Genomic DNA, 27,160 nt, shown 5'->3' on the forward strand with positions numbered 1-27,160 from the left:
TGATCCAAAGGAAGAATAGGAGAAGGTCATGTGGTCTGATGAGAAAAAAATAGAGCTTTTTGGTCTAAACTCCACTCGCCGTGTTTGGAGGAAGAAGAAGGATGAGTACAACCCCAAGAACACCATCCCAACCGTGAAGCATGGAGGTGGAAACATAATTCTTCGGGGATGCTTTTCTGCAAAGGGGACAGGACGACTGCACCGTATTAAGGGGAGGATGGATGGGGCCATGTATTGCATGATCTTGGCCAACAACCTCCTTCCCTCAGTAAGAGCATTGAAGATGGGTCGTAGCATGACAACAAGCCGAAACACACAGCCAGGGGAACTAAGGAGTGGCTCAGTAAGAAGCATCTCAAGGTCCCGGAGTGGCCTAGCCAGTCTCCAGACCTGAACCCAATAGAAAATCTTTGGAGGGAGCTGAAAGCCCGTATTAGCCAGCGACAGCCCCGAAACCTGAAGGATCTGGTGGAGGTCTGTATGGTCTGTATGGAGGAGTGGGCCAAAATCCCTGCTGCAGTGTGTGCAAACCTGGTCAAGAATTACAGGAAACGTATGATCTTTGTAATTGAAAACAAAGGTTTCTGTACCAAATATTAAGTTCTGCTTTTCTGATGTATCAAATACTTATGTCATGCAATAAAATGCAAATTAATTACTTAAAAATCATACAATGTGATTTTCTGTATTTTTGTTTTAGTCTCTCACAGTTGAAGTGTACCTATGATAAAAATTACAGACCTCTACATGCTTTGTAAGTAGGAAAACCTGCAAAATCGGAAGTGTATCAAATACTTGTTCTCCCCACTGTATACACGCACCACTTTTCCATTTTATTTTTTTCTTTTTGTTTTATTTTGCGAAACAAGTCATTTTTTTCATTTCACTTCACCAATTTGGACTATTTTGTTTATGTCCATTACATGAAATTCAAAAGAAAATCTATTTAAATTACAGGTTGTAATGCAACAAAATAGGAAAAACGCCAAGGGGGGTGAATACTGTTGCATGGCACTGGACAATACACATATAAACTAACACAAGACAGACAGAGAGTGAGTGAGGGACAGAAGTACAGTAGACATTTTTGGGTTATCCATATGAAAGCTGATATGAAAATCACAATGTGTTCCACAGATGGAACTAATAGAATGTACGAGCTGATATACAGTAGAATCACAAGACAATGTGTGCGTCACTAATAAAAACATCCCAGATAATATGAATTAAAGGTGAGTCTGTTTGTACTGAGGCAAATGTTGCTAACTGGTCTGAGAGCTGTATGTACCAGCTAACAGGAAATCTCAAGACAATGTGTGCCACTGATAGAAAACATAAGAGATAATGTCTGTGCTGACTGAGATGATCTCACTAAGACCTGTGTTAGCTGTTTTGCTAGCTGATCTGAGAGCAGGTGATAAATAGTGCTGTGTCTCACCGTTCCTGTCCTTGATGTCAACGGTGGCCTGGGCCTCCAGCAGCACAGACAGCAGGTCTGTAGTTCCGGTCAGAGCAGCATGGTGGAGAGCTGAGAACCTGAAGACAAAAGCACACAGAAAGATGACAGAGGGATATAGCACAGAGGCACAAAGACAACGGAGAAGAGGAGATGGGAAGATAACAGAGGGATATAGCACAGAGGCACAAAGACAACGGAGAAGAGGAGATGGGAAGATAACAGAGGGATATAGCACAGAGGCACAAAGACAACGGAGAAGAGGAGATGGGAAGATAACAGAGGGATATAGCACAGAGGCACAAAGACAACGGAGAAGAGGAGATGGGAAGATAACAGAGGGATATAGCACAGAGGCACAAAGACAACGGAGAAGAGGAGATGGGAAGACAACAGAGGGATATAGCACAGAGGCACAAAGACAACGGAGAAGAGGAGATGGGAAGATGACGTTTGGAGAGATAGTTCAGTACAGACATAGTATAGTTGAGTGAAAGACACAATTGAGAGGGCATTGGGATTGTTTGGCAATGGGGAGGCTTAGAGGCCAACGGCATTGCTTGTGTCTTTCAACAGTAAACAACCCACCACCAGCACTCAGACAGAGAGAGAGAGAGACAAACAGAGAGAGACAGAGACAGAGAAGGACAGAGAGACAGAGACAGACAAACAAACAGAGAGAGACAGACAAACAGAGACAGTGTGACAGAGAGACAGACAAACAGAGAGACAGAGACAGACAAACAGAGAGAGACAGACAAACAGAGAGAGACAAACAAACAGAGAGACAGACAGACAAACAGAGAGAGACAGACAAACAGAGACAGCGCGACAGAGAGACAGACAAACAGAGACAAACAGAGAGACAGAAAGACAAACAGAGAGACAGACAAACAGAGAGACAGACAAACAAACAGAGAGACAGACAAACAGAGACAGCGCGACAGAGAGACAGACAAACAGAGAGACAGACAAACAGAGAGAGACAGAGACAGACAAACAGAGAGAGACAGAGACAGACAAACAGAGAGAGACAGAGACAGACAAACAGAGAGAGACAGAGACAGACAAACAGAGCGAGACAGAGACAGAGAGAGACAGAGAGACAGAGACAGACAAACAGAGAGAGAGAGACAAACAAACAGAGAGACAGACAAACAGAGAGACAGACAAACAGAGAGAGACAGACAAACAGAGACAGCGCGACAGAGAGACAGTCAAACAGAGAGAGACAGAGAGAGACAGACAAACAGAGAGCGACAGACAAATAAACAGAGAGACAGACAAACAGAGAGACAGACAAACAGAGAGAGACAGAGACAGACAAACAGAGAGAGACAGAGACAGACAAACAGAGAGAGACAGAGACAGACAAACAGAGAGAGACAGAGACAGACAAACAGAGCGAGACAGAGACAGAGAGAGACAGAGAGACAGAGACAGACAAACAGAGAGAGAGAGACAAACAAACAGAGAGACAGACAAACAGAGAGACAGACAAACAGAGAGAGACAGACAAACAGAGACAGCGCGACAGAGAGACAGTCAAACAGAGAGAGACAGAGAGAGACAGACAAACAGAGAGCGACAGACAAATAAACAGAGAGACAGACAAACAGAGAGACAGACAAACAGAGAGACAGACAAACAGAGACAGACAAACAGAGACAGACAAACAGAGAGACAGACAAACAGAGAGACAAACAGAGAGAGACAGAAAGACAGAGCGAGACAGAGACAGAGACAAAACAGAGGCAGAGACAGAACAGAGGCAGAGACAGAGAGAGAGAGACAGACAAACAGAGCGAGACAGAGAGAGACAGAGACAAACAGAGCGAGACAGAGACAGACAGAGAGCGACAGAGGCAAACAGAGGCAGAGACAGAGAGAGACAAAGATAGAGAGAGAGAGAGAGAGAGAGAGAGAGAGAGAGAGAGAGAGAGAGAGAGAGACAGTACTCTTCCATTAACCCAATAACACACCACAGCCCTGGGCTGTTAGTCACACACGCATCTTCTCACTGGTGACGATTCAATCTGCATGTGATCTGATGGTAAAGTGAATGTAAAACAACCTCTTCAATATGTAGAAAGAGGCCACAATATAAAGCAAATCCAGGCTCAGCCAGAACCCTGCTCTGGGCTGTGGGTTGAGGGCTGTGTTATTGGGTAGTACTGTAGTGTAGAAGCCAGCCAGCCAGTAGTCTAGGATTCACTAGACACCAGGAGACATGAATAACAGGAAAGATAATGGAGCTGGAGGCTTTGTCTCAATCAAGACCAGACTCCCCCCATCCTCATCCAGACAGTCTCTCCCCCCTCCTCCCCTTTTCTCTCTTTGTTGTTCAGCTTTATCTGTTTTGGGGAGAAAGGGAAGGGGGGTATGGGGGTAGTAAATAAAAAATGAAAGCCCCCAAACTGTGGGTGGGAGGATTTGCCCCCCCCCCCCATCATGTTTTATGAGTGCCATGATGTGTGTGTGTTGTCGGGACATGCCAACACAAAGTGTGGCCTCTAGAGGTGACTCAGCTCAGAGGGGAAGAAGGACTCAACTCATCAGGCTGGTGAGTAACAGTCCTGCCTCCAGCACCACCGTCAAGTCCAAACACCACAGATATAAATCTCCCCTCTCACACACACACGCAGGTCCAGGCCGCAGCCACAGCCTGCAGTCACCACCATCCACATGGAGAGGAGAGAAGGAGGAAGCTGCCAGAACATATTATACCGTACAGCACCTAACCTGCACTCTAGAGAGACAGCTAGTACTAGAGAGAGACAGCTAGTACTAGAGAGAGACAGCTAGTACTAGAGAGAGACGGCCAGTACTAGAGAGAGACGGCCGGTACTAGAGAGAGACGGCCGGTACTATAGCGAGACGGCCGGTACTATAGCGAGACGGCCGGTACTAGAGAAAGACGGCCGGTACTAGAGAAAGATGGCCGGTACTAGAGAGAGACGGCCGGTACTATAGCGAGACGGCCGGTACTAGAGAAAGACGGCCGGTACTAGAGAGAGACGGCCGGTACTAGAGAGAGACGGCCGGTACTAGAGAGAGACGGCCGGTACTATAGCAAGAGACGAGACGGCCAGTACTATAGCGAGACGGCCGGTACTATAGAGAGACGGCCGGTACTATAGAGAGACGGCCGGTACTAGAGAGAGACGGCCGGTACTAGAGAGAGACGGCCGGTACTATAGCGAGACGGCCGGTACTATAGCGAGACGGCCGGTACTAGAGAGAGACGGCCGGTACTAGAGAGAGACGGCCGGTACTAGAGAGAGACGGCCGGTACTAGAGAGAGACGGCCGGTACTAGAGAGAGACGGCCGGTACTAGAGAGAGACGGCCGGTACTAGAGAGAGACGGTCGGTACTAGAGAGAGACAGTCGGTACTAGAGAGAGACAGTCGGTACTAGAGAGACAGTCGTACTAGAGAGAGACAGTCGGTACTAGAGAGAGACAGTCGGTACTAGAGAGAGACAGTCGGTACTAGAGAGACAGTCGGTACTAGAGAGAGACAGTCGGTACTAGAGAGACAGTCGGTACTAGAGAGAGACAGTCGGTACTAGAGAGAGACAGTCGGTACTAGAGAGAGACAGTCGGTACTAGAGAGACAGTCGGTACTAGAGAGAGACAGTCTGTACTAGAGAGAGGCAGTCTGTACTAGAGAGAGACAGTCGGTACTAGAGAGAGGCAGTCTGTACTAGAGAGAGGCAGTCTGTACTAGAGAGAGGCAGTCGGTACTAGAGAGAGGCAGTCTGTACTAGTGAGAGACAGTCGGTACTAGAGAGAGACATTCGGTACTAGAGAGAAACAGTCGGTATTATAGCTCTACAGGGTGTTTTGGAATAAGTGGTGCCTCAGTGGGCATGTAGCACTTCCTGTCTCTCTACCAGAGGGAGTTGTGTACTGTGAAGGGAGGCTGGGGGGTTCTGCTGTGTCTGGCTACAGTAACCGACAGGGCCAGGATCATCTCTAAGAGTAATGGAATAGAATGAAAGAGAGAGGGAAGGAGAGAGATAGAGGGGGAGGAAGAGAGAGTCTAATCCCTCTGTTCAATCCAGCAACCTGACTGAGAGGTGATAAAATAATCTGACATTAAAAATGCATGTGTGAGGAGCATCTCTGCAAACAGCCTAGTTATCAGGACAGCTTCTAAAATCTAAATAAACCATGTCTGTCTATTGGTGGATAGGAAACAAGTTTGCTCCAGTCCCAAGTCTATGGAGGGACCTCAGACTAAAGACAAAGGCCTACTGTAAAGACGGAGGCCTACTGTAAAGACGGAGGTATCTTACACATATCACAACGCAAATAGAAAGGTATCAGGTTTGATAATGCGATACTAAATACGGCTTACCTGGAGGCTTCTTAATGAATTTAATAGAGTATCATAGACTGATCTTACCATTATGTCAGCATATTATAGTGGAGTTACCGTGAGCTGCACTCCAGTGCTTCCTCACACAAAGAGCACAAGTAGGGGAGACTAGACATGCAGGGAAAGAAACTGATATTTTGTGTGTGAATAAAACCAGCTGCTGAGGTCCAGACTAGGGATGAGCACAAGTGCTGTCACGATACAAGAATTTTGACTTGGATGCTGATACCAGGTTTAGTATCACGAGTGGTGCAGCGGTCTAAGGCACTGCATCTCAGTGGTTCGATTCCAGGCTGTATCACATCCGGCCGTGATTGGGAGTCCTATAGGGCGGTGCACAATTGGCCCAGCGTCGTCCGGGTTTGGCCGGGGTAGGCCGTCATTGTAAATAAGAGTTTGTTTATAACTGACTTGCCTAGTTAAATAAAGGTTACATTTAAAAAACACTCTATACCCAAACGATAACACGGCAAAAAAAGCAGAGAGAATGTGATTTTCCCCCGTTTGTTCGGCTTTAAAAAAAATATATAAATTAGATGTTCTAAATCCACAACAACGACTAAACCACATCAGAAGACGTTAATATGTTTTAGTGTAGATACCCTTTAATTCAAGTACAGACGCTTAGCACTGTTGTTTGGTTAGCGGTGTTTCTGTAGCGCATGTGTGATGGAGTTTGCAAAATTATTGATTCTGCCAGGTAGGCATAGACTACTGGGAAAAGCTTTCCATCTACCAGACGGTTATCATTAGCATCCATAATGGTTACACAAAGTGATAGACATACGAGCACCGCACACAGACAGGGGCATTCCTGTCGTTGCCTCTTCAGGAAATTGCATGGAATACGAATCCCTGATGCATTCTGGTCATGTGTTATGATAATAGAGCATTTACTAATTTGCCCAAGTTAAGTTTAATACATTTAGTTCATTTCCAAACGTGAGACACATTTGATAGAACCGAAAGTAACAAAATTTGAGTACCGAACCGTTTTTCATGTTGTAATATTGAGTACAGAAGTGTTGGTGAACCGCGTCCCAAATCCCTTGATTTGTGCTTCTGAAAACACTTCACACCTCTGTGAGAGTCACACACCAAGCAGAATATGCACATACACACACCTTCCCTCTCTTTCGTGAACCTTCAGTTGAGATCTCTCTAAACCTAGATGAAACCCGTGTGAAGTTGGTCTCATTAGGCCTGCCTTAGGGCATCTTAACCCAGTGAATCCTGCCTCTATCCTCTGAGGTAGAGCTTGGTTTCCTACCCTAATGCAGCAGGGTTTATTTGGGCCATGGGGTGGGGATGTATTAAGTCACTCGGGGGCCAGGGGCTTTACACAGAGCCCAGCCATGAAAGAGGGACGTCAGGAGAGGGAGAGAGGGAGGTGAGAGGCCGGAGGTACACAATCCCTCCTCTGTCCTTCCCTTCCATTCTCTCTCCTGTTCTCCCCCTGGCAGAACGTGAGAGTCCAGAAGAGAGAAAGGCCCTTGAAAAGGCTCTGTGTTCAAAGCACGCAGGTCTCTCCTCTTGTCAACCCCACCGTCTCCCCCTCTTCCCCTCTCTAGAAGAGAACAGGGACACCTCTTACCTTATCACTCTAGCACACCACTCCAATGAAAGAAAGAGAGAGGGAAGGAGAGACAGAAAGAGAGGATGAGAGAGATATTTATGGAGGGAGATGGAGAGGGTCTGACCTGTCTCCAATCAGGCCCCTGAGTACCAGGTTGGAGTGCTGTCATCCCTGCCGACTGGAGAAGTATATCAGACAGACAGACAGACAGACAGACAGACAGACAGACAGACAGACAGACAGACAGAACTCCACACTGCTTCCCAGCCAGACCAGGGACAGTGAGAGAGTTACAGCCTCTCAGAGCCAAGGCACCATCCTGTCAAATGACATTCCTGCTGATAGTGTCACATTCCCCAAGGTGACCTGGCCAGTCTAGTATCGCTCTGTCTATCTGACTGGCTGGCTGGCTGACTGACTGACTGAGAGGTCAGAGGCTAATAACTTCCTTCCAATCTGGGCTGTGTGCTAATCGTTTCAGCAAACAGAGTGGCCTGGCCTTGGTCATCGAGGCTCAGCATCAATGCAGGTGGGCCCTATAGCTCTGTGTAGTATAGTAGTAGAGCCAATGAAATGGCTCGGAAACACGGGAACTAAGACGTCACTTTTAGATACATTTCAATGGTGAGGTCTTTTTTGGAAGCCTTTGGTATCTTTCCTATGTTCCTTTATAAGTCAATGGATTTTATATGACAGTACAAGCCGTCTGAATGAAAACATTACAGGGAGTTTTTACGAGCGCAGGTTCAGACACACTGTTTCATTCTCTTAAATATACAGTCTTTCTCTCACACACACACACACACACACACGCACACCTTCCTCCCACAGGGAGCTGTGTTGACATACCCTTCTAACATGCATGCATGGATGTCAGCTTCTATGGTAGTTTGGAAACAGAGCAGGCTTTTTGTCCAGCTCTCAGAGGGAGAGTTAGTAGTGTATAGTTCTCTCCTGCCAGGGTTGGTTCTTTCCCTCCATTGCTTCAGATGACAGGGGTGTGTTGACGGGTCCTGGCAGTACTGCCCTCTGTGGACACGCAGACACACAGGCCAGGGATCCAACCAGTCCCCCACAGACAGGCACAGCCATTCAGCCCAGGCCATTCCAGTGCTGCTCTCCATGGAAACTGCACCCCAAACACAGACCAAAAGCTGGAAAAGTTAATGGAGACTCAAATACTAATTTGTCTCACAAGGTTGCAGAAAAGAGACCCTTTAATATTACAGCACCAGTGTTTGTTCAGTATGCCTTTCTCTGACACACACACACACACACACACACACACACACACACACACACACACACACACACACACACACACACACACACACACACACACAATCTCTTTCTCTCATGCATGCTAGCACATACACGGAGAGAGGGCAAATAGTCTACGGAAATGGGATGAATGGGCGCCAAGCACACTCTCACAGCCTCACACATCTTAATAACAGTTGCGTGAGCTGACCAGTTGGACAGTTTATTAGGTACACCACCCCTCTCCTACAGACAGTGAGTCACGTGGCTGTGGATTACTTTATAAAGCAGGCAGACAGGCACCAAGGAATTCAGTAACTGCTCGATTAAACGTTAGAATGGGTAAAAGGGACCTAAGCCAGAGTGTGGTATGATCGGTGGTACCAGGCACATCAGTTCCAGTCTCTCAGAAACTGCCACCCTTCTGGGCTTTTCACACACAACAGTGTCTAGGGTTTACAGAGAATGGTGAGACAAACAAAGAACACCCAGTCAACAGCAGTGGGCAAAAATGGAAAGAATTGTGCCAACAGGCTTATAGCGGCGCAGTACAACAGTGGTGTGTAGAACAGCATCTCGGAACGCACAACTCGTCGGTCCTTGTCACTGATGGGCTATTGCAGCAGACGACCACAGAGGGCTCTACTTCTATCAGCTAAAAACAAGATGACGCGGCTCCAGTGGGCACGCCTTCACCAACACAAAACATTGCCTGGTCTGACGAATCCCGGTTCCTATTGCGTCATGCTGATGACAGAGTCCGGATTTAGCATAAACAGTATGGGTCCATGGCCCCACCCTGCCTGGTGTCAATGGTACAGGGTGGAGGGGGAGGTGTAATGGTGTGGGGAATGTTTTCCTGGCACACGTTAGGTCCCTTGATACCAACTGAGCAATGATTCTATTCCCTGAAGAATTAAAGGTGTTCTGGAGGTAAAGGGGGGTCCAACCCGGTACTAGATGTGTGAACCTAATAAACGGGCCACTGAGTGTATATCAACCATGTCCACGCCTACAGTAAGGGATGAGTAAGACCCTTTCATCATCCTCTCATACAGGTCTTCACCTGAACAACATTCATAGTACTACATACTAAAGAGCCCAGTCATATCCCCCCTCACTACTGCCAAGACAGACTGAACACTTTCCATGATTGCCCAACAACAAAGTGTTCTAGAAAAACAATCAGCCCACAATATACATGAGTGATTACTGTTGTAAACATAATTGCTGTGTGCTGTGCTTCAACATGATCGCGTATGGCCTACTAATGGAGCGCTAGACTAAGCTATAGGATATGAGACTGAGCTGTAGTGATAAGATGAGGGGTCGGGTTCCTGCAGTAGTATAGTCTGTGTTTAACGCTAGAGAGAAAAGCAGAGCAGTGCCAACAGCACTGATGAATAATGAAAGACCTTTCCCCCCACTTGAAATTCCATGTCCCCACGGGGGCCATTACAACCGAGCAACACACACACACAGCCTGAGGAACACACAGCAAGACACAAATTAACACTCTTCCGACATGCTAATGTTGAGCCCCACATACACTATATAGTATATACAAAAGTATGTGGAAACCTTCAAATTAGTGGATTGGGCTATTTCAGCCACACCCAATGCTGACAGGTGTATAAAATCGAGCACACAGCCATGCAATCTCTATAGACAAACATTGGCACTAGAATGGCCTTACTGATGAGCTCAGTGACTTTCAACGTGGCACCGTCATAGGATGCCACCTTACCAACAAGTCCGTTCGTCATATTTCTGCCCTGCTAGAGCTGCCCCGGTCAACTGTAAGCACTGTTACTGTGAAGTGGAAACGTCTGGGAGCAAAACAACTCAGCTGCGAAGAGGCAGGTCAGACAAGCTCACAGAACAGGTCCGCCAAGTGCTGAAGCCCGTAGTGTGTAAAAATTGCCTGTCCTCATTCCGCAATGTCAGTACAATAACTGTTCGTCGGAAAGCTTCATGGCTGAGCAGCCGCAAACAAGTCTAAGATCACCTTGCGCAATGCCAAGCATCGGCTGGAGTGGTGTAAAGCTCACCGCCATTGGACTCCGGAGTAGTGGAAACGTGTTCTCTGGAGTGATGAATCACGCTTCACCAGCTCGCAGTACGACTACGACAGATGAATCTGTGTTTGGCGGATGCCAGGAGAACGCTACTTGCCCAAATGCATAGTGCCAACTGAAAAATTGGTGGAGGAGGAATAATGGTCTGGGGCTCTTGGTCATGATTCGTGCTAGGCCCCTTAGTTCCAGTGAAGGGAATTCTTAACGCTACAGCATAAAATGACGTTCTAGACAATTCTGTGCTTCCAACTTTGGAGCAACAGTTTGGGGAAGGCCCTTTCCTGTTTCAGTATGACAATGGCCCCATACACAAAGCGAGGTCCATATAGAAATTGTTTGTCAAGATCGGTGTGGAAGAACTTGACTGGCCTGCACAGAGCCCTGACTTCAACTCCACTGAACACCTTTAGGATGAATTGGAACGTTGACTGCGAGCCAGACCTAATCGCCCAACATTAGTGTCCGACCTCACTAACGCTCTTTTGGCTGAATGGAAGCATGTCCCTGCAGCAATGTTCCAACATCTAGTGGAAAGCCTTTCCAGAGGAGTGGGAGGCTGTTACAGCATCAAAGGGGGGGGACCAACTCCATACTAATGCCCATGATTTTGGAATGAAATGTTCAATGCGCAGATGTCCACATACTTTTGGTCATGTAATGTATCATCATCAAGCCTTCAACTCTGTTTCCAGCCATGTTTTTCCTCTCTGGTGAACTAGTATATAATTCCTGGACGCGGACGCTGTCATCACTGCATTGCGTTGTGTGGCAGCTTTTGTAAACACTCCCATCTAAATCGGTCACAGTCCCGCCCACTACGCCAGACAAACCCCACCCCTGACCCCTCAGGCTCCGCCTCTGAATTCCCTGCCCCCCCCCCCCCCCCCGGCCCCTGAGAGCTGACAAAGAGAGAGAGGGGGGGGTTGGAGAAGATGCATAACAAGCAGTAAACCATGGCCAGAGCCTGGGGCCTGGGGGGGGGGACCTGGGCTCTGATATATGGTGCGCCAATGTCCTGCTCTCTGGACCGTTTTACAGCCATCTCAGAGGCACGGCTTATCAAAAGGTCTCCCACTGTTGTCTTGGCTCTTCTCTCCACTTGTGTTATTCTGTTTATTTAGGCTGAGTGAGGGGGCACCAGTAGTGTCTGTAGAGGGGGAAGGCTGTTTGGATGGATGTGGGAGCGCTATAAGAGGTAGTTAGTTATATTTGGATATCTCGGGTGTGCTAAGCCTATCGGACTCAATCTGAACTCAGACAGTCTAACTGTAGACTTTGCCAGAGTTTGCAAGATCTACTTTTTGACTAGTTCATATTCTACAGGGAGCTGAGCGACTCTTTAAAAAAGCCATGCTGCACCAAGGGATCTCACCAATGTCATCAATGTGCTGCTCTATCAGCTACTGAGAGCAATTGTGAAAATTAGTATGGCTCTAGCAGCCGACAAAAATATCTGTGATGAAAACACACCACCCTGTGAGGAGGGAAAAAGTGAGAACTTTCATATGGGATCCAAGTCCCTCCACAAAGAGAAAAATAGATGAGGAGAAACTAGACCTATGCTAATAAGCGAGGGGGGAACATTTTTACAGTCAGCATTTCCATTGGCAGACAGGGTAACTGGGGGGTTAGTAGACAGTGGTGTGTCTGCTTTTGGGCAAGAAGCAGTAGTAGAAACAACAATTAAATGAGCGTTTTCAGCAGTGACACCTTCGCTTCTCCTCTAGACACAATTACCAGTTAGTCTGCTTTGGCTGACTTAACAGAAGGCCATGATTCAACCCAAGGCAAACTAACGCAGGGTGTTTATCACAAGCCAAGACAAGACACATTGAGCTTTAAAATCCCAGCACTTGTATGTAGAAGCTATACATTAGAACTACTGTTTTACAGATACTGAAAGAGCAGCTTATTGGTAGGCCATCTTTTATTTTATTTTTTACAGAGGTTGTCAGTCAGTTCTTTAGGACAGTGTTATCATCATCACACACTTACCCATCTCCATCCTGGTAGTTGACGTTCAGTCTCTTCGTGGAGCCCAACAACTCTGCAAAAACACAAGACAGAAAATAAATCAACATACGTTCAGGATATTTTTAGAACAAACACTGTGCTACTGGTTAACCTAAAAACTATTCACTTAAGCCTGGAGGGAAGTGTCTTCATGGTGCATCTTCAGTTCATGGTTTATAGTAGTATACTGGACTGGCTTGCTTTTTGGTTGTGCAAAATCTAGAGGTTGAGCATTGTTTTACAGATCTATTATTAGTTCACTCATGATCATGTGTTTGCTTGAGAGCTCAAACCATCTCCAGGTTCAACAAGATTATCTGTGGGAACCAACTCAGTCATTCTAAAAGATTATAGAGCATCTGGTTCTGGAAAGGCTGAAGATCTGCAGGCCACAGGACTAAGAGATCCTGGTCTAGATACTCACCCTGATAAGTTGCTACCATGTTGTTGTCATGTGTTGCTGCCTTGCTATGTTGTTGTCTTAGTTCTCCCTTTATGTAGTGTTTTGGTGTTTCTCTTGTCGTGATGTGTGTTTTGTCCTATATTTATATTGTTTTTATTTTTATTTTTAATCTCAGGCCCCTTCCCCGCAGGAGGCCTTTTACCTTTTGGTAGGCCATCATTGTAAATAAGAATTTGTTCTTAACTGACTTGCCTAGTTAAATAAAGGTTAAATGTATTATTTTTTTAGAGGGCTACGGGGTCATGGTTCAGGATTTAAGGAGAGAGCGACAGACAGTGGAGTGGAGACTCCAGCTAGCTCACCCACCAGGCCTCAAAAACATGGTGGGTGAGCTAGCTATCCCAAACAAACTGTCCCTGATAGATCTGTCCCTTTCTCTCCATCTCTAGAGGCAGTTCATTAGCCTCTGACCCCAGGCTGACCTCTGTGGCCAGGTCAGGAGACAATACACTGTTCAGAGAACAGGGGGGAGGAGACCTTGTTGTGACTTTTGATCTTCTGATAGAGATGCCTCTCCATCATCCTAGTGTGGCTTTAGAAGAAAAAATGTCACTGGCCACCACAGGGACTCATATGGTGCTTTTCCATCTAGAGTTAGCCCCACACCAGGGAGTCGCCAGTGTTTTATGTTAACGTAACCTCTAGTTATTCTGTTTCCATCAGGACTGTGACACTAAAAACTTGTGACGGGCAACAACCTCTGCATCATTCAAGAAGACTGTTGCTTTGTCATGGCCAAGTGAGACACTGGCCCACGTAGATGAAAACAGAAAAGTCTGTGCCTTTTGGGTAAAACACCTCATTGGAAATGTGCCACTTTACTACAGTCACTATGCCCTCCCAAGACGTGATCAACCAATGACGGGGTCGTTCCCTTGTGTATCTCACTGGCCCTGCTGACACCCCAGCTCTCTTTGACATCTTTCATACAATCTCTCCAAACATAAGCACAGACTCACCAGTTGCATGTGATAAGGAGCACATTCTTATCAATTCTGTGAATTCCAAACAAGGTTTGTGCTTTGTAGAGTCATGCAGCTTATGCCCTGCGTTCAATCAGCATGTCAGTGTGATGCCACAGTCATCGTCCCTGACCTGAAAATAGTCACTCATTTCACAGCAAGGTCATTGAGACTATGAATCACCACCACCAGTGGTAGATATACAGTTTAATGTCAGACACTAAGCATTTGTCATCTGATGAAACAGTAATGGAGGTCTGTGAGGCAGAGCTCCATCCATGTCAGCTGGTCATAAGATAGAGTCTGCACTTGTGCCCTGGTCTCCAATGGTGTCTGAAGGTGGGTCAGCCGCTGTGAGGGTCACTGTTTGCTATGAGTTCAGCGAGGTCAAAGGGCAGGCCATAGGGGGGTAACACAGAACCGAGTGGGAAAGAAGTCCCAGACACTGGATACACCCATGGTGTGGAGACATGGCGACAGCCCGTCTTACTACTGCTCATTATGTCTGAGCAGGAGGCGAGCAAGGCCAAGGTAGCCTCAACAGCCCCAAAACAAGTGCTTTGAAGTGAGATTCTATTCCAGATCTCTGCTACACAGCCAGTTTCCCCTTGGGGATCTCTGTGGCTCTTTGATTATGACCTCAATTCCATAATTAATTAGCTGTATCAAACATTGCGTGTCGCAGTCAAGTCATGGGAACACAAACCCCTCTTCGAAGAAAAAAATCTGAACACTTTCCTGGCCGTGTAACCAGCACACACTGACATCAAACCCTCATGTGACTGACAGGATAGGCTGCCTGGCCTTGTCTTCACTACAGGAACCAGTCTCTAATGCTGAATATTGCAGCAGATTGCCCATAGAAGCTTTCATCTGCTGAACATTTGTTAAAAGTTATTTTTAATGTAGTTTATGGAGGGAGGAAAGCGCCGCCTGTTCGGTTACAACGTTTTGAGGACTCCATATTTTTTTTTTTACATTTAAAGCTGAAAGTATAACGTACCATAGATTTTACCGCAAGAATGCTAGGCAAAGGGGAGATTTTGCTAAAGTCTGCACCTTTGAGAATTCTGTCATGGAACAAGTTCATGGATTCAAGTCGCAGCCTGTGTCTCTGGTGCGACTGGCAGAAACAGAATCTGTTGTAAAATATCAGACTAAAATTAGACAACCGCTGTGAGTATCAAAACTATGATTATATGCTCTTCCATAAAAGAGCAGGCAACGCCTCAAAAATCCATTTTGTTTCTGGGGCTCAAATGACTGCACTTAGGTCTAGGCAATGAACATACAAAGGTTCAGGTCATCATTTTCCTTCTGCACTCATTGTGGTGTAGAACAGAGACCAGGCCACCATAATCCATCCAAAATGTGAGGCAGGAACAGCTCTGTTACAGAAGAAAGTGCTTTCAAAAGTAGGCCTTGTCAAAAACTGCTCTGTGAAAAACTTCATCAGTCCCATCATGCCATATTCCCTGCCATTTGACTCAATGCCCAAGATTCAAGCTTTAAGTTGCAATAAAGAAACCCTGATAGCTTTAAAGGACCCTTTAAAAAAAACACCACATCTACATCTTCCAGATGAATTGTGAGTAAATCCATATGGCTGTTTAGTATGGTTTTAAATGGCTCGATGGCTGGTTTTGGTCCAACACTACTATGGTATCTGCCTGTCGCAATAACAGGACTTACTGTGACTGGCATCACTCAAACCAGTAAAACGAGGACCAATGCCAAGATGAATATACATCCCTTCACATCCCTGTTCCCGAGGACATATTATACTGAAATAGTGACAAATTAGGTGAACTACAGTAGTGGTTTAACAGCTGGCCATCTTCCTCCTTGGGAGCTGAACCAGTCAACGAGGAAGCATCTTGCTTGGATGATTAAAGGGCTTAAGAAAGCCCTTTCCTCCCCTCGCCTTATGGAGGCCTGATTGTTTAGCATCTGAGACAGAGTGTTTGATCTGATGGCACTATTTGAAGACTCAAGAGTGTCAGCGGAAACCCCGGGTCCACAATCAGGCCTGGTGGATTCCAGTGAATTCATAGCTCCGCTGTGCTCCTCGGGCTCTCACAGGCCTGGCACTGGAACACAGGAAGCTGTATGCAGTATGGCTAAGGAAGGAACGGGACGGGACCTGCAGCATCTTAGAGCCACACTTACTACACTTTATGTAAAAATACAGTCGGCTACACATATTACTGAAATGTAAACTTGCGTACTTGCTACGTCTCAACTGCTACCTTCAGAGGTAGAGCACGACACCCACCAAACAGTTACCCCCTGGAAGCAGAGCGGTACAAACAGAATAAATGGTAATAGCAGAGCAATGTTTTTGAATATCTGAGACTCGTTTTATTGAGATTTCTCCTGGATTTCTTTTTATACCTGGAATGCATCCCTGTTACATTCTAGGGATGAACATGAGTAATTGATTGCTCGGACGGAGGTCAAAACTCAATCTTTAACCAGAGATAAAATAAAACAATTAAATCCAGCGCAGGCCTTCTATTCTAAAAATAGCTTGTTCTTTTTATTTCCGAGAACTCGAAAGAAAATCATGTGAGTACTCGAACAGTCAAATAATGACAAATGGCCATCCTTATTACATTCTGAAATTGTCGCAGTAGCTGCCGGCTACACTGAGCCACGTAAAACTATGGAAGCCCATCTCATACACAGGACCACATGTAACTTATAGATTTGCATTAAAAGTCCCACTGCAAAGTTACACCTCACTTTTCTTATTTCTTATTAAGTTATTACATAAAACCAAATCAAAAAGTTACAAAACTCCCGTAGCCTACTTCCCTGAGAACATGCCGAAAAGTTGTATTTTATTTAGTAAAAAAAAAGAATTGCCCCATTTTCTCCCCACTTTCGTGGTATCCAATTAGCAGTTACAGTCTTGTCTCATCGATGCAACACCCATATGGACTAGGGAGAGGCAAAGGTCGAGAGCCGAGCGTCCTCCAAAACACAACCCAACCAAGCCGCACTGATTCTTGACACAATGCCCAGTTAACCCGGAAGCCAGCCGCACCAATGTGTCGGAGGAAACACCGTGCACCTGGCGAGCGTGGAATCACTAGTGCGCGATGGGACAAGGACATCCCTGCCGACCAAACCCTCCCCTAACCCGGGCGACTCTGGGCCAATTGTGTGCCGCCCCATGGGTCTCCCGGTCGCGGACGGCTGTGACAGAGCCTGGACTCGAACCCAGAATCTCTAGACCACTGCGCTGCTCGGGAGGCCCAACATGCCGAAAAGTTGACAAAACAAAAAGAAAAACAGACGAGGTACTACAGAGCAAAGAGGCATGATTTTCTTTTGTTTTGAGCCCACGGCAAGGAGGCACCAGAGTATGCCGTGCTAACAGGTTCCTACTAGATAACACAGCCACAAAGTATGTGAAGAGGATGCTAACGTTGGCCGGCTTGAGCTAGATACCAAGCTAGCATACGAACTCTCTCCATATGACGTTGCGAAATAGTGAATTGTGGGTAGTTTAGAAGATATCCGGAAATAAGTTCATAATTAATAACCCAAAAACATAACTATGTTTGTAGCTATAGGTAACCAGATCATGACTACAACTAAGTTACTATGTCTTTGTTGTTACGTTGGTGAGTAAAAACTCATGCTTCCTACCCTTTGCACATACATGATTGTGAATTGTTGCATTATTCAAGAGAGTAATATGGTTTGGTTGCATTATTCAATAGTGTAACATCTTCAAGAATAAAAGTTTGTCACTGTTGAATAATTTTGCTTACTGGCTTGTGGCTACTGTGATATTTACGGTAAACTTGAGCTGAGGACCAAACATTTTTGCATTTGCATTTGCAACAAAAGGTAGAGTAAAGCAAGGATGTAATGTGAATGGAAAAGTTAAATTATCTTTCGCCACCCCGCTCCTCAGTCTCTCCTTCATATCTCGTAGTGGGAATAGGGCCTTATCTGCTGAGTAAATGGGGACAGGAAGTCACAGCGCAGTGCTGGGGTATTTTTTTTTTGTTGCCTTATCTGAGCTCTGGGACAATGACAGGGTCGCACACAAAAGGAGGCCGTTCCCCTGGCCAGTTCCCAGATCCCTGTCGTTTTTAAACAGCTCTGTGAGGCGTCAGAGTGGCTATTCCCCACGTCTAGAGGCAGCGCTGCCAGAGTGGACCACAGCCACAGACTTCAACACAGATTGGTTTTATCTGTTTACTTTCCTCAAATCAACAGTTACATGTGGAGAAAAGTAATCACACACTGCTATGTCCGCTGGGTAAAGTTAGGTCCTCAGTTTGCCTGGTGGCTAGCCCTCTCTGGAGCTAGATATTGACCTTTATAGCATTTTGACCGCAGGAGGCTCGCCCATCTATCAACACCTACCTGTTCCTGGTGCCGTTAACACCTGCGTAGCTGCACCTGCCTGGTTACATCATAGGAAGCAGTACTCTCACTGCTGTGTCTTGACGCCCCTTGTGCTGCTGCTCACTCCTACACATCCACATCCTGTCTGAACACCTGCCTCCTAGCCAAAGAGCGGGAAAATCCCTCAGCAATCAGAGCCACAGTTTCTGAACTCTCGCACTTAAACTATAAGGGGAAGTGCTGTCAGAGAGAGAGTAGGGAGGAGAAAGTGAAGGCCGAGTGCTTCCTCCTGTGGCAAACAAGCATTACAAAATATATATATGGTCATTGCCCCTCAGAAATCTCCATGCCAGATTACCCCATATTACTTCAGTATACGCAGCTACACAGAGGAGTCCAAACTGTCTGGCCGTTAAGAACACATCAGGAGTAAGAGATGGTGGTGTGGCTGAGTATTTTCACAGGGTTAAGAACACATCAGGAGTAAGAGATGGTGGTGTGGCTGAGTATTTTCACAAGGTTAAGAACACATCAGGGGTAAGAGACTGGTGGTGTGGCTGAGTATTTTCACAAGGTTAAGAACACATCAGGGGTAAGAGATGGTGGTGTGGCTGAGTATTTTCACAAGGTTAAGAACACATCAGGGGTAAGAGATGGTGGTGTGGCTGAGTATTTTCAAAGGTTAAGAACACATCAGGGGTAAGAGATGGTGGTGTGGCTGAGTATTTTCACAAGGTTAAGAACACATCAGGGGTAAGAGATGGTGGTGTGGCTGAGTATTTTCACAAGGTTAAGAACACATCAGGGGTAAGAGATGGTGGTGTGGCTGAGTATTTTCACAAGGTTAAGAACACATCAGGGGTAAGAGATTGGTGGTGTGGCTGAGTATTTTCCCAAAGTGCTAACAAACTAAGCCAAATTTCATCTCTCCATCTTGTGTCCATGACTGTTCATTCTGCATGGTATTTTCCCACCATGCACACTGTACTGGCACATGTAGGACCCCATTGCTGGAGACCACAGTGAAATGGCACACACTCACACTCGGCCAGGCAGAGACAAGCCCATCTCAGTTCACCTCCCAGGCCTCTGGCGGTCCACTTTGTTTATGTGTTGTTTTTCTCTGGGGAGGAATGTACCTCGTCTTGTGGGGCAGTTGTCCGGTTTGCCCCATCACCTCCACCTCCTGGGGGTGATCAGAGGGGGCCAGAGTTTTACTGGAGGCACCATGAGGAAGCACTGGCTGTGTGACTAGGAACCGGAGGTGTAGAAGTGTGTGAGTGACCTCAGGGGTGTTTCGTTTCAATCTGGCTGTGACACGGAGGGGGGGACCTCTCAGAAACAAAAGCAGGGACTTGAGCTGGGCCTCTTCTACACTTCCTTTCCCAAGACCATTGTTCCAAAGAGCGGGAGTCTTAGGCCATTGTGTGAGCCCCCTCCCAGATGAGGGAGAAAGGGAGGCAGAGCGAGACAGGTCCCTAAACTCTGTGTTCCTCCATCTCACCGACTCTACTCCGCCCTCTCTCTTCGTTCTCACTGTCTCCCTCCACCTCTCCCTGCTCCCTCTCCCTCTCTCTATTTTCCCCTCGTTCCCCCGGCTCTTCCTCTGAAGATTAGAGTAATGCCTGAGAAGCAGGGAGTTCCTCCTGTTCCATTCACAACTCATTACACAGCCTACACAGAAACCAGGACCACCTTTAGTACACAAGAGGATCCAGATACAGACAACCAGCTTCTCACACAATCAAGTAACCAAACAACCAGCAAAAAAAAAAAAAAGAGTACAAATGCCCTTTCATAAAAGGGGAAAAACATTATTTAAACAATTACTTAGCTGATCAGAGCAAGGGGACAAGGGGGGAAGGCTCCCCTCCTGCCCTAAGCAGTGTCCTACTGATCCAGACCTTTCACACACTTCAGCCTCTCCAGAGGAATGTGTACGCTGCTGTACTGTAGTATCTCACTGCCTGCCCACACCTGCTGCCCCACGCCTGGGGCTTTACTCACGCCACTCTTATCAGGAGACAAGACACGTATCAGCACAGATAAGAGCCAGATTGTTCTCTCCCCATCATATCTGGGCATGCTCTCCTCTCCTGGCCCTCTAGGCTCCAACAAGCTACATCCTAATGGCTGACAGGAACGCCAACATGCATGGTCTAACGCATGAGAATGAAGAGTTGAGGCTCCCAATGTTTTCCTTTGAGATGAAGTAGAGTGAAACCTGAGGCCCATGTGTTGTCTTCCCAGTCCGGGAAGTGGGGAGTCTGGGGTTCGGAGCCCGGGCCAGCTTGGCATGGGGAGTAGCACCACGGTATGTAAATAAAAGAGCTGCAGATGGGCCTGGAGGAGTGTGTGGTCACACACGGACACGGCACGCCAGAGGGCCAACACTAACACCAGCAGAAGAGATGAGCTTTGAAATGCACATGTACACACACAACACCCCGGGTCAAGGGGGGTGTTTATGGGAAAAGGTGATTTGCCCTGTCAGTAGTTGAAACTGCTGGTGTCCCAAATTGACTGTAATGACTTCACACAGCCATTTTGTTGTCGTCTGGAACTGTTTTGGGGCCAGTGACAACAGTCTAACTCCTTTCTGTCACTCTGTAGAAGTACTGCTGATACCATTACAGTCAGCAAAGATTTAATTCATTCACTCATACTGAGGGGACAAAGAAGAAAACTATTCCCTGAATCCATCTCTCATGAGGAGTTGACAAGGTTGTGAAGGATAACACTAAAACTGCTAAAGCAGTCATTTGGACTGCTCATATATTTAAAAAAAATACTCATGCCATTTAAGTCATGCCCCCGTCAGTCCCTTGACCTTTCCTAAATAACCCTATATAAGCACACTGTCATTGTTAGAATCTTCATATCACAAACAGAACTGGTGTTATAATTACTTTTAGGAGGGCATGTAATTTTTTTAATGGTTTTCCCCAATTGCTCCTCCTCCCGACAGTGGGGCCTGCTCCACTCCTTCTCCCGACAGTGGCGCCTGCTCCACTCCTTCTCCCGACAGTGGCGCCTGCTCCACTCCTTCTCCCGACAGTGGGGCCCGCTCCACTACTTCTCCCGGCAGTGGGGCCTGCTCCACTCCTTCTCCCGGCAGTGGGGCCTGCTCCACTCCTTCTCCCGACAGTGGGGCCTGTTCCACTCCTTCTCCCGACAGTGGGGCCTGCTCCACTCCATCTCCCGACAGTGGGGCCTGCTCCACTCCTTCTCCCGACAGTGGGGCCTGCTCCACTCCTTCTCCCGACAGTGGGGCCTGCTCCACTCCTTCTCCCGACAGTGGGGCCTGCTCCACTCCTTCTCCCGACAGTGGGGCCTGCTCCACTCCTTCTCCCGACAGTGGGGCCTGCTCCACTCCTTCTCTCGACAGTTGAAGGCGCTGTCCCAGTTGATAATCACCTCAATAATTGCCTCAAAACTGAACCTAAAACGAAACTAATTTCACACATATAACAGATTGAATAAATGAAGTAAAGTATGATAGGGAGAAAGGGTACACATATAACAGATTGAATAAATGAAGTAAAGTATGATAGGGAGAAAGGGTACACATATAACAGATTGAATAAATGAAGTAAAGTATGATAGGGAGAAAGGGTACACATATAACAGATTGAATAAATGAAGTAAAGTATGATAGGGAGAAAGGGTACACATATAACAGATTGAATAAATTAAGTAAAGTATGATAGGGAGAAAGGGTACACATATAACAGATTGAATAAATTAAGTAAAGTATGATAGGGAGAAAGGGTACACATATAACAGATTGAATAACTGAAGTAAAGTATGATAGGGAGAAAGGGTACACATATAACAGATTGAATAAATGAAGTAAAGTATGATAGGGAGAAAGGGTACACATATAACAGATTGAATAAATGAAGTAAAGTATGATAGGGAGAAAGGGTACACATATAACAGATTGAATAAATGAAGTAAAGTATGATAGGGAGAAAGGGTACACATATAACAGATTGAATAAATGAAGTAAAGTATGATAGGGAGAAAGGGTACACATATAACAGATTGAATAAATGAAGTAAAGTATGATAGGGAGAAAGGGTACACATATAACAGATTGAATAAATGAAGTAAAGTATGATAGGGAGAAAGGGTACACATATAACAGATTGAATAAATGAAGTAAAGTATGATAGGGAGAAAGGGTACACATATAACAGATTGAATAAATGAAGTAAAGTATGATAGGGAGAAAGGGTACACATATAACAGATTGAATAAATGAAGTAAAGTATGATAGGGAGAAAGGGTACACATATAACAGATTGAATAAATGAAGTAAAGTATGATAGGGAGAAAGGGTACACATATAACAGATTGAATAAATGAAGTCAAGTATGATAGGGAGAAAGGGTACACATATAACAGATTGAATAAATGAAGTAAAGTATGATAGGGAGAAAGGGTACACATATAACAGATTGAATAAATTAAGTAAAGTATGATAGGGAGAAAGGGTACACATATAACAGATTGAATAAATGAAGTAAAGTATGATAGGGAGAAAGGGTACACATATAACAGATTGAATAAATGAAGTAAAGTATGATAGGGAGAAAGGGTACACATATAACAGATTGAATAAATGAAGTAAAGTATGATAGGGAGAAAGGGTACACATATAACAGATTGAATAAATGAAGTAAAGTATGATAGGGAGAAAGGGTACACATATAACAGATTGAATAAATGAAGTAAAGTATGATAGGGAGAAAGGGTACACACATAACAGATTGAATAAATGAAGTAAAGTATGATAGGGAGAAAGGGTACACATATAACAGATTGAATAAATGAAGTAAAGTATGATAGGGAGAAAGGGTACACATATAACAGATTGAATAAATGAAGTAAAGTATGATAGGGAGAAAGGGTACACATATAACAGATTGAATAAATGAAGTAAAGTATGATAGGGAGAAAGGGTACACATATAACAGATTGAATAAATGAAGTAAAGTATGATAGGGAGAAAGGGTACACATATAACAGATTGAATAAATGAAGTAAAGTATGATAGGGAGAAAGGGTACACATATAACAGATTGAATAAATGAAGTAAAGTATGATAGGGAGAAAGGGTACACATATAACAGATTGAATAAATGAAGTAAAGTATGATAGGGAGAAAGGGTACACATATAACAGATTGAATAAATGAAGTAAAGTATGATAGGGAGAAAGGGTACACATATAACAGATTGAATAAATGAAGTAAAGTATGATAGGGAGAAAGGGTACACATATAACAGATTGAATAAATGAAGTAAAGTATGATAGGGAGAAAGGGTACACACATAACAGATTGAATAAATGAAGTAAAGTATGATAGAGAGAAAGGGTACACATATAACAGATTGAATAAATGAAGTAAAGTATGATAGGGAGAAAGGGTACACATATAACAGATTGAATAAATGAAGTAAAGTATGATAGGGAGAAAGGGTACACATATAACAGATTGAATAAATGAAGTAAAGTATGATAGGGAGAAAGGGTACACACATAACAGATTGAATAAATGAAGTAAAGTATGATAGAGAGAAAGGGTACACATATAACAGATTGAATAAATGAAGTAAAGTATGATAGGGAGAAAGGGGGAGGGGAAGCAAACCATGCATAATTATGTCATCACCAATTGTGAATTAAAAACAGGCCATCCTATTGTATTGATCTATTCTAATTAGAACCTCAAAATGGTATGTACCCTATTAGACTATTCTACAAAATTAAAACAATTACAGTAATGGCCTTTGAGTGTGGACTGTATTATTATACATACTGGATGGACTGGTTACCTTATGCTACACTCCAAACTGTCTACCCATGAGTCTGGGAGAGAACATATAGGCCCCTAAGCGATGTGGTTGGTTCATTGACTGTGCAGAGTGGCTTACAGAGATATCCGCCCCCAATTTGTATTTGATTTTGAATAGACTAGAAAACAGAAATTGTCATTTATGTTCATAATGAATAGGCTGAGACATTACCTTTAGCTACAGAATATCTCACCACTGTGCATTTCCATCTCCTCCATGACAATAACAGTCTGACACAACGTAATGACCGCCACAGCCCTAGGCTAGAACAATTTGGCACCAAAAACCTCTTAAATCATTTTTTAAAATATTTTCCTGCCGTGCGTAATATGCTGTAGGCTATGTATTGTATAACAGCACAATCGTTATTTTAATTCCGTTTTTGTATTTTTTTCGGGCTTTGGCTCATATATGGGCCTATGTGTATGCATCAGCTCTAATATGCGTATGACTGTTTTGAATGAATCATCAACTTAGAAAGCGCTGGTCATTTTGTTATGTTATGCTTTGAAACAACGACCATGTTCTCCACTCAGTTTCAACCTGTTGTTGACCTTCTTTCTTCAAATTGATCAATCACAGTGAGGTGAGTTTTAAAAACATGATAATGTTTTGATGATAAGCATTTGATGTGATTTCACTGCATTAGCATTGATATCAGAGTGGTTAGAAGGACACTAGAGCCCCGAGTACCAGGCCATTAACGATCTGATGGTCGTTATCGATTTGGGTACTATCAACACATGTCCACATGTGTATAAGAGGAGAATAACATGACTCAACGATCACGTGGAATTTTACTGCGGTCATGACTCATAACTGCCGCCGTGGCATAATACTGTCAGTGCAACAGCCCTAACCCTATATCAGTACAACAGCCCTAACCCTATATCAGTACAACAGCCCTAACCCTATATCAGTACAACAGCCCTAACCCTATATCAGTACAACAGCCCTAACCCTATATCAGTACAACAGCCCTAACCCTATATCAGTACAACAAATCCAAAACAGTCTTATCAGTCTACTCTGGTCTACTTGGAGTACACAGTGAGAGTGTGTGTAATTTACAATGGCAAGAAGACCAACACGAATGGATGCACATGCTAAGTTAGCATTGCTACAAAATCTGAATGAAAATGACTCAGATGCTGGGGAAGAAATTATTCATGACATCTGATTATTCTTCAGATTCTGAGCCTCATCATGAACCTTGAAGCCTGAACCTAAACCGAAGCCTGAACCTAAGCACTAAAAAGACATGCTCCAACTGATGCTACTGTGTGAAGACGCACACCATGACAGCACGAGCTGAAAATAATTAACTCTTTTTGACTGCTGTCAGTGAGTCTTATATTCATTATAATGCCATTATTGCTTTTGTGCTGATTTACACTTTATCAAGCACACTTGGAGATTATAATTATGTTTAGGCTACTGATGTTTTCATCATTTGACTGCGAGTCTTGCTGACCTTGCATCTTGGAAGATGGGGATTGTATATGTTTTAATAAAAATAAATCGTTACTGCATTCCAACACATATGCTTTCTATTTCATAGTTGTAACAAAGGGACTCCACAAATAAAATACATTTAACACTTGAATGTGTTTCTATTTTTTGATGTTTTTAGCCTACAGTAACAAACTAGTGAAAATGCTATTGTGTTATTTAAAAAAATATATATTTGTATTCTGTTACCTAAGACCTTCATTAACACAACCAAATTATTATTTTTGCGATAGAATATATTAAATGTATTAACTACACTGTTAGAATGTTGCAGTCAGAATGGCTGCTCATTACTTAATATCATTTAAAAAAATGTAACCTTTATTTAACTAGGCAAGTCAGTTAAGAACAAATTCTTATTTACAATGACGGCCTCCACCGGCCAAACCCGGACGACGCTGGGCCAATTGTGCGCCACACTACGGGACTCCCAATCACGGCCGGTTGCGATACAGCCTGCAATCGAACCAGGGTGTCTGTAATGATGCCTCAAGCACTGAGATGTAGTGCCTTACACGGAACCCAAACCGGCTGCGCACGTGCGCCATCGTGCATAAATGTATTTTGTCCCCCTACACCAAACGAGATCACAACACTCGGGTTAAAATATCAACACAAACTCTGAACCAATTACATTCATTTGGGAACAGGTCGAAAAGCATTAAACATTTATGGCAATTTAGCTAGTTAGCATGCACTTGCTAGCTAATTTGTCCTATTTAACTAGCTTGTTGTTGCTAACTAATTTGTCCTGGGATATAAACATCGAGTTGTTATTTTACCTGAAATGCACAAGGTCCTCTACTCCGACAATTAATCCACACATAAAACGGTCAACCGAATCGTTTCTATTCATCTCTCTTCCTTCCAGGCCTTTTCTTCTCTTGACTTTATATTGCGATTGGAAACTTTCATAAATTAGGTTGCTTTACTGCCACTGACCTCGTTTGACTTTCAGTCACCCATGTGGGTATAACCAATGAGGAAATGGCACGTGGGTACCTCCTTCTATAAACCAATGAGGAGATGGGAGAGGCAGGACTTGCAGCGAGATCTGCGTCAGAAAATTCTATTTTAGCCCTCGGCAACGCAGACGCTCATTGGCATGCGCGAGCAGTGTGGGTGCAATAATTGAATAACATTGATTTCTACATTTATTTTGCAACACTCGCGCACACGATGCGAGCGTTGTGGTCAGCCTATTTGGGCTCCCGAGTGGAGCAGA

The 27,160-nt window shown here is 44.7% G+C and overlaps 1 protein-coding gene across 11 annotated transcripts in view; it reads right to left on the minus strand.

The window, feature by feature from the left end:
• The window catches only part of caskin2b (CASK interacting protein 2b), a 90,794-nt gene that overhangs the window by 37,668 nt on the left and 25,966 nt on the right, over window positions 1–27,160 (minus strand). For all 11 annotated transcript variants that reach the window (XM_090196818.1, XM_090196817.1, XM_090196816.1 and 8 more), the window contains exons 3-4: window positions 12,749–12,800; window positions 1,439–1,536 (exon numbers count right to left, since the gene is read on the minus strand). In XM_090196818.1, the coding sequence (XP_090052944.1) occupies window positions 1,439–1,536; window positions 12,749–12,800 (150 nt within the window). The remainder of the gene's footprint in view (window positions 1–1,438; window positions 1,537–12,748; window positions 12,801–27,160) is intronic.

This window comes from Oncorhynchus mykiss, chromosome 13, assembly GCF_057628025.1.
Source record: "Oncorhynchus mykiss isolate SJ-2025 chromosome 13, ASM5762802v1, whole genome shotgun sequence".
NCBI lineage: Eukaryota > Metazoa > Chordata > Actinopteri > Salmoniformes > Salmonidae > Oncorhynchus > Oncorhynchus mykiss.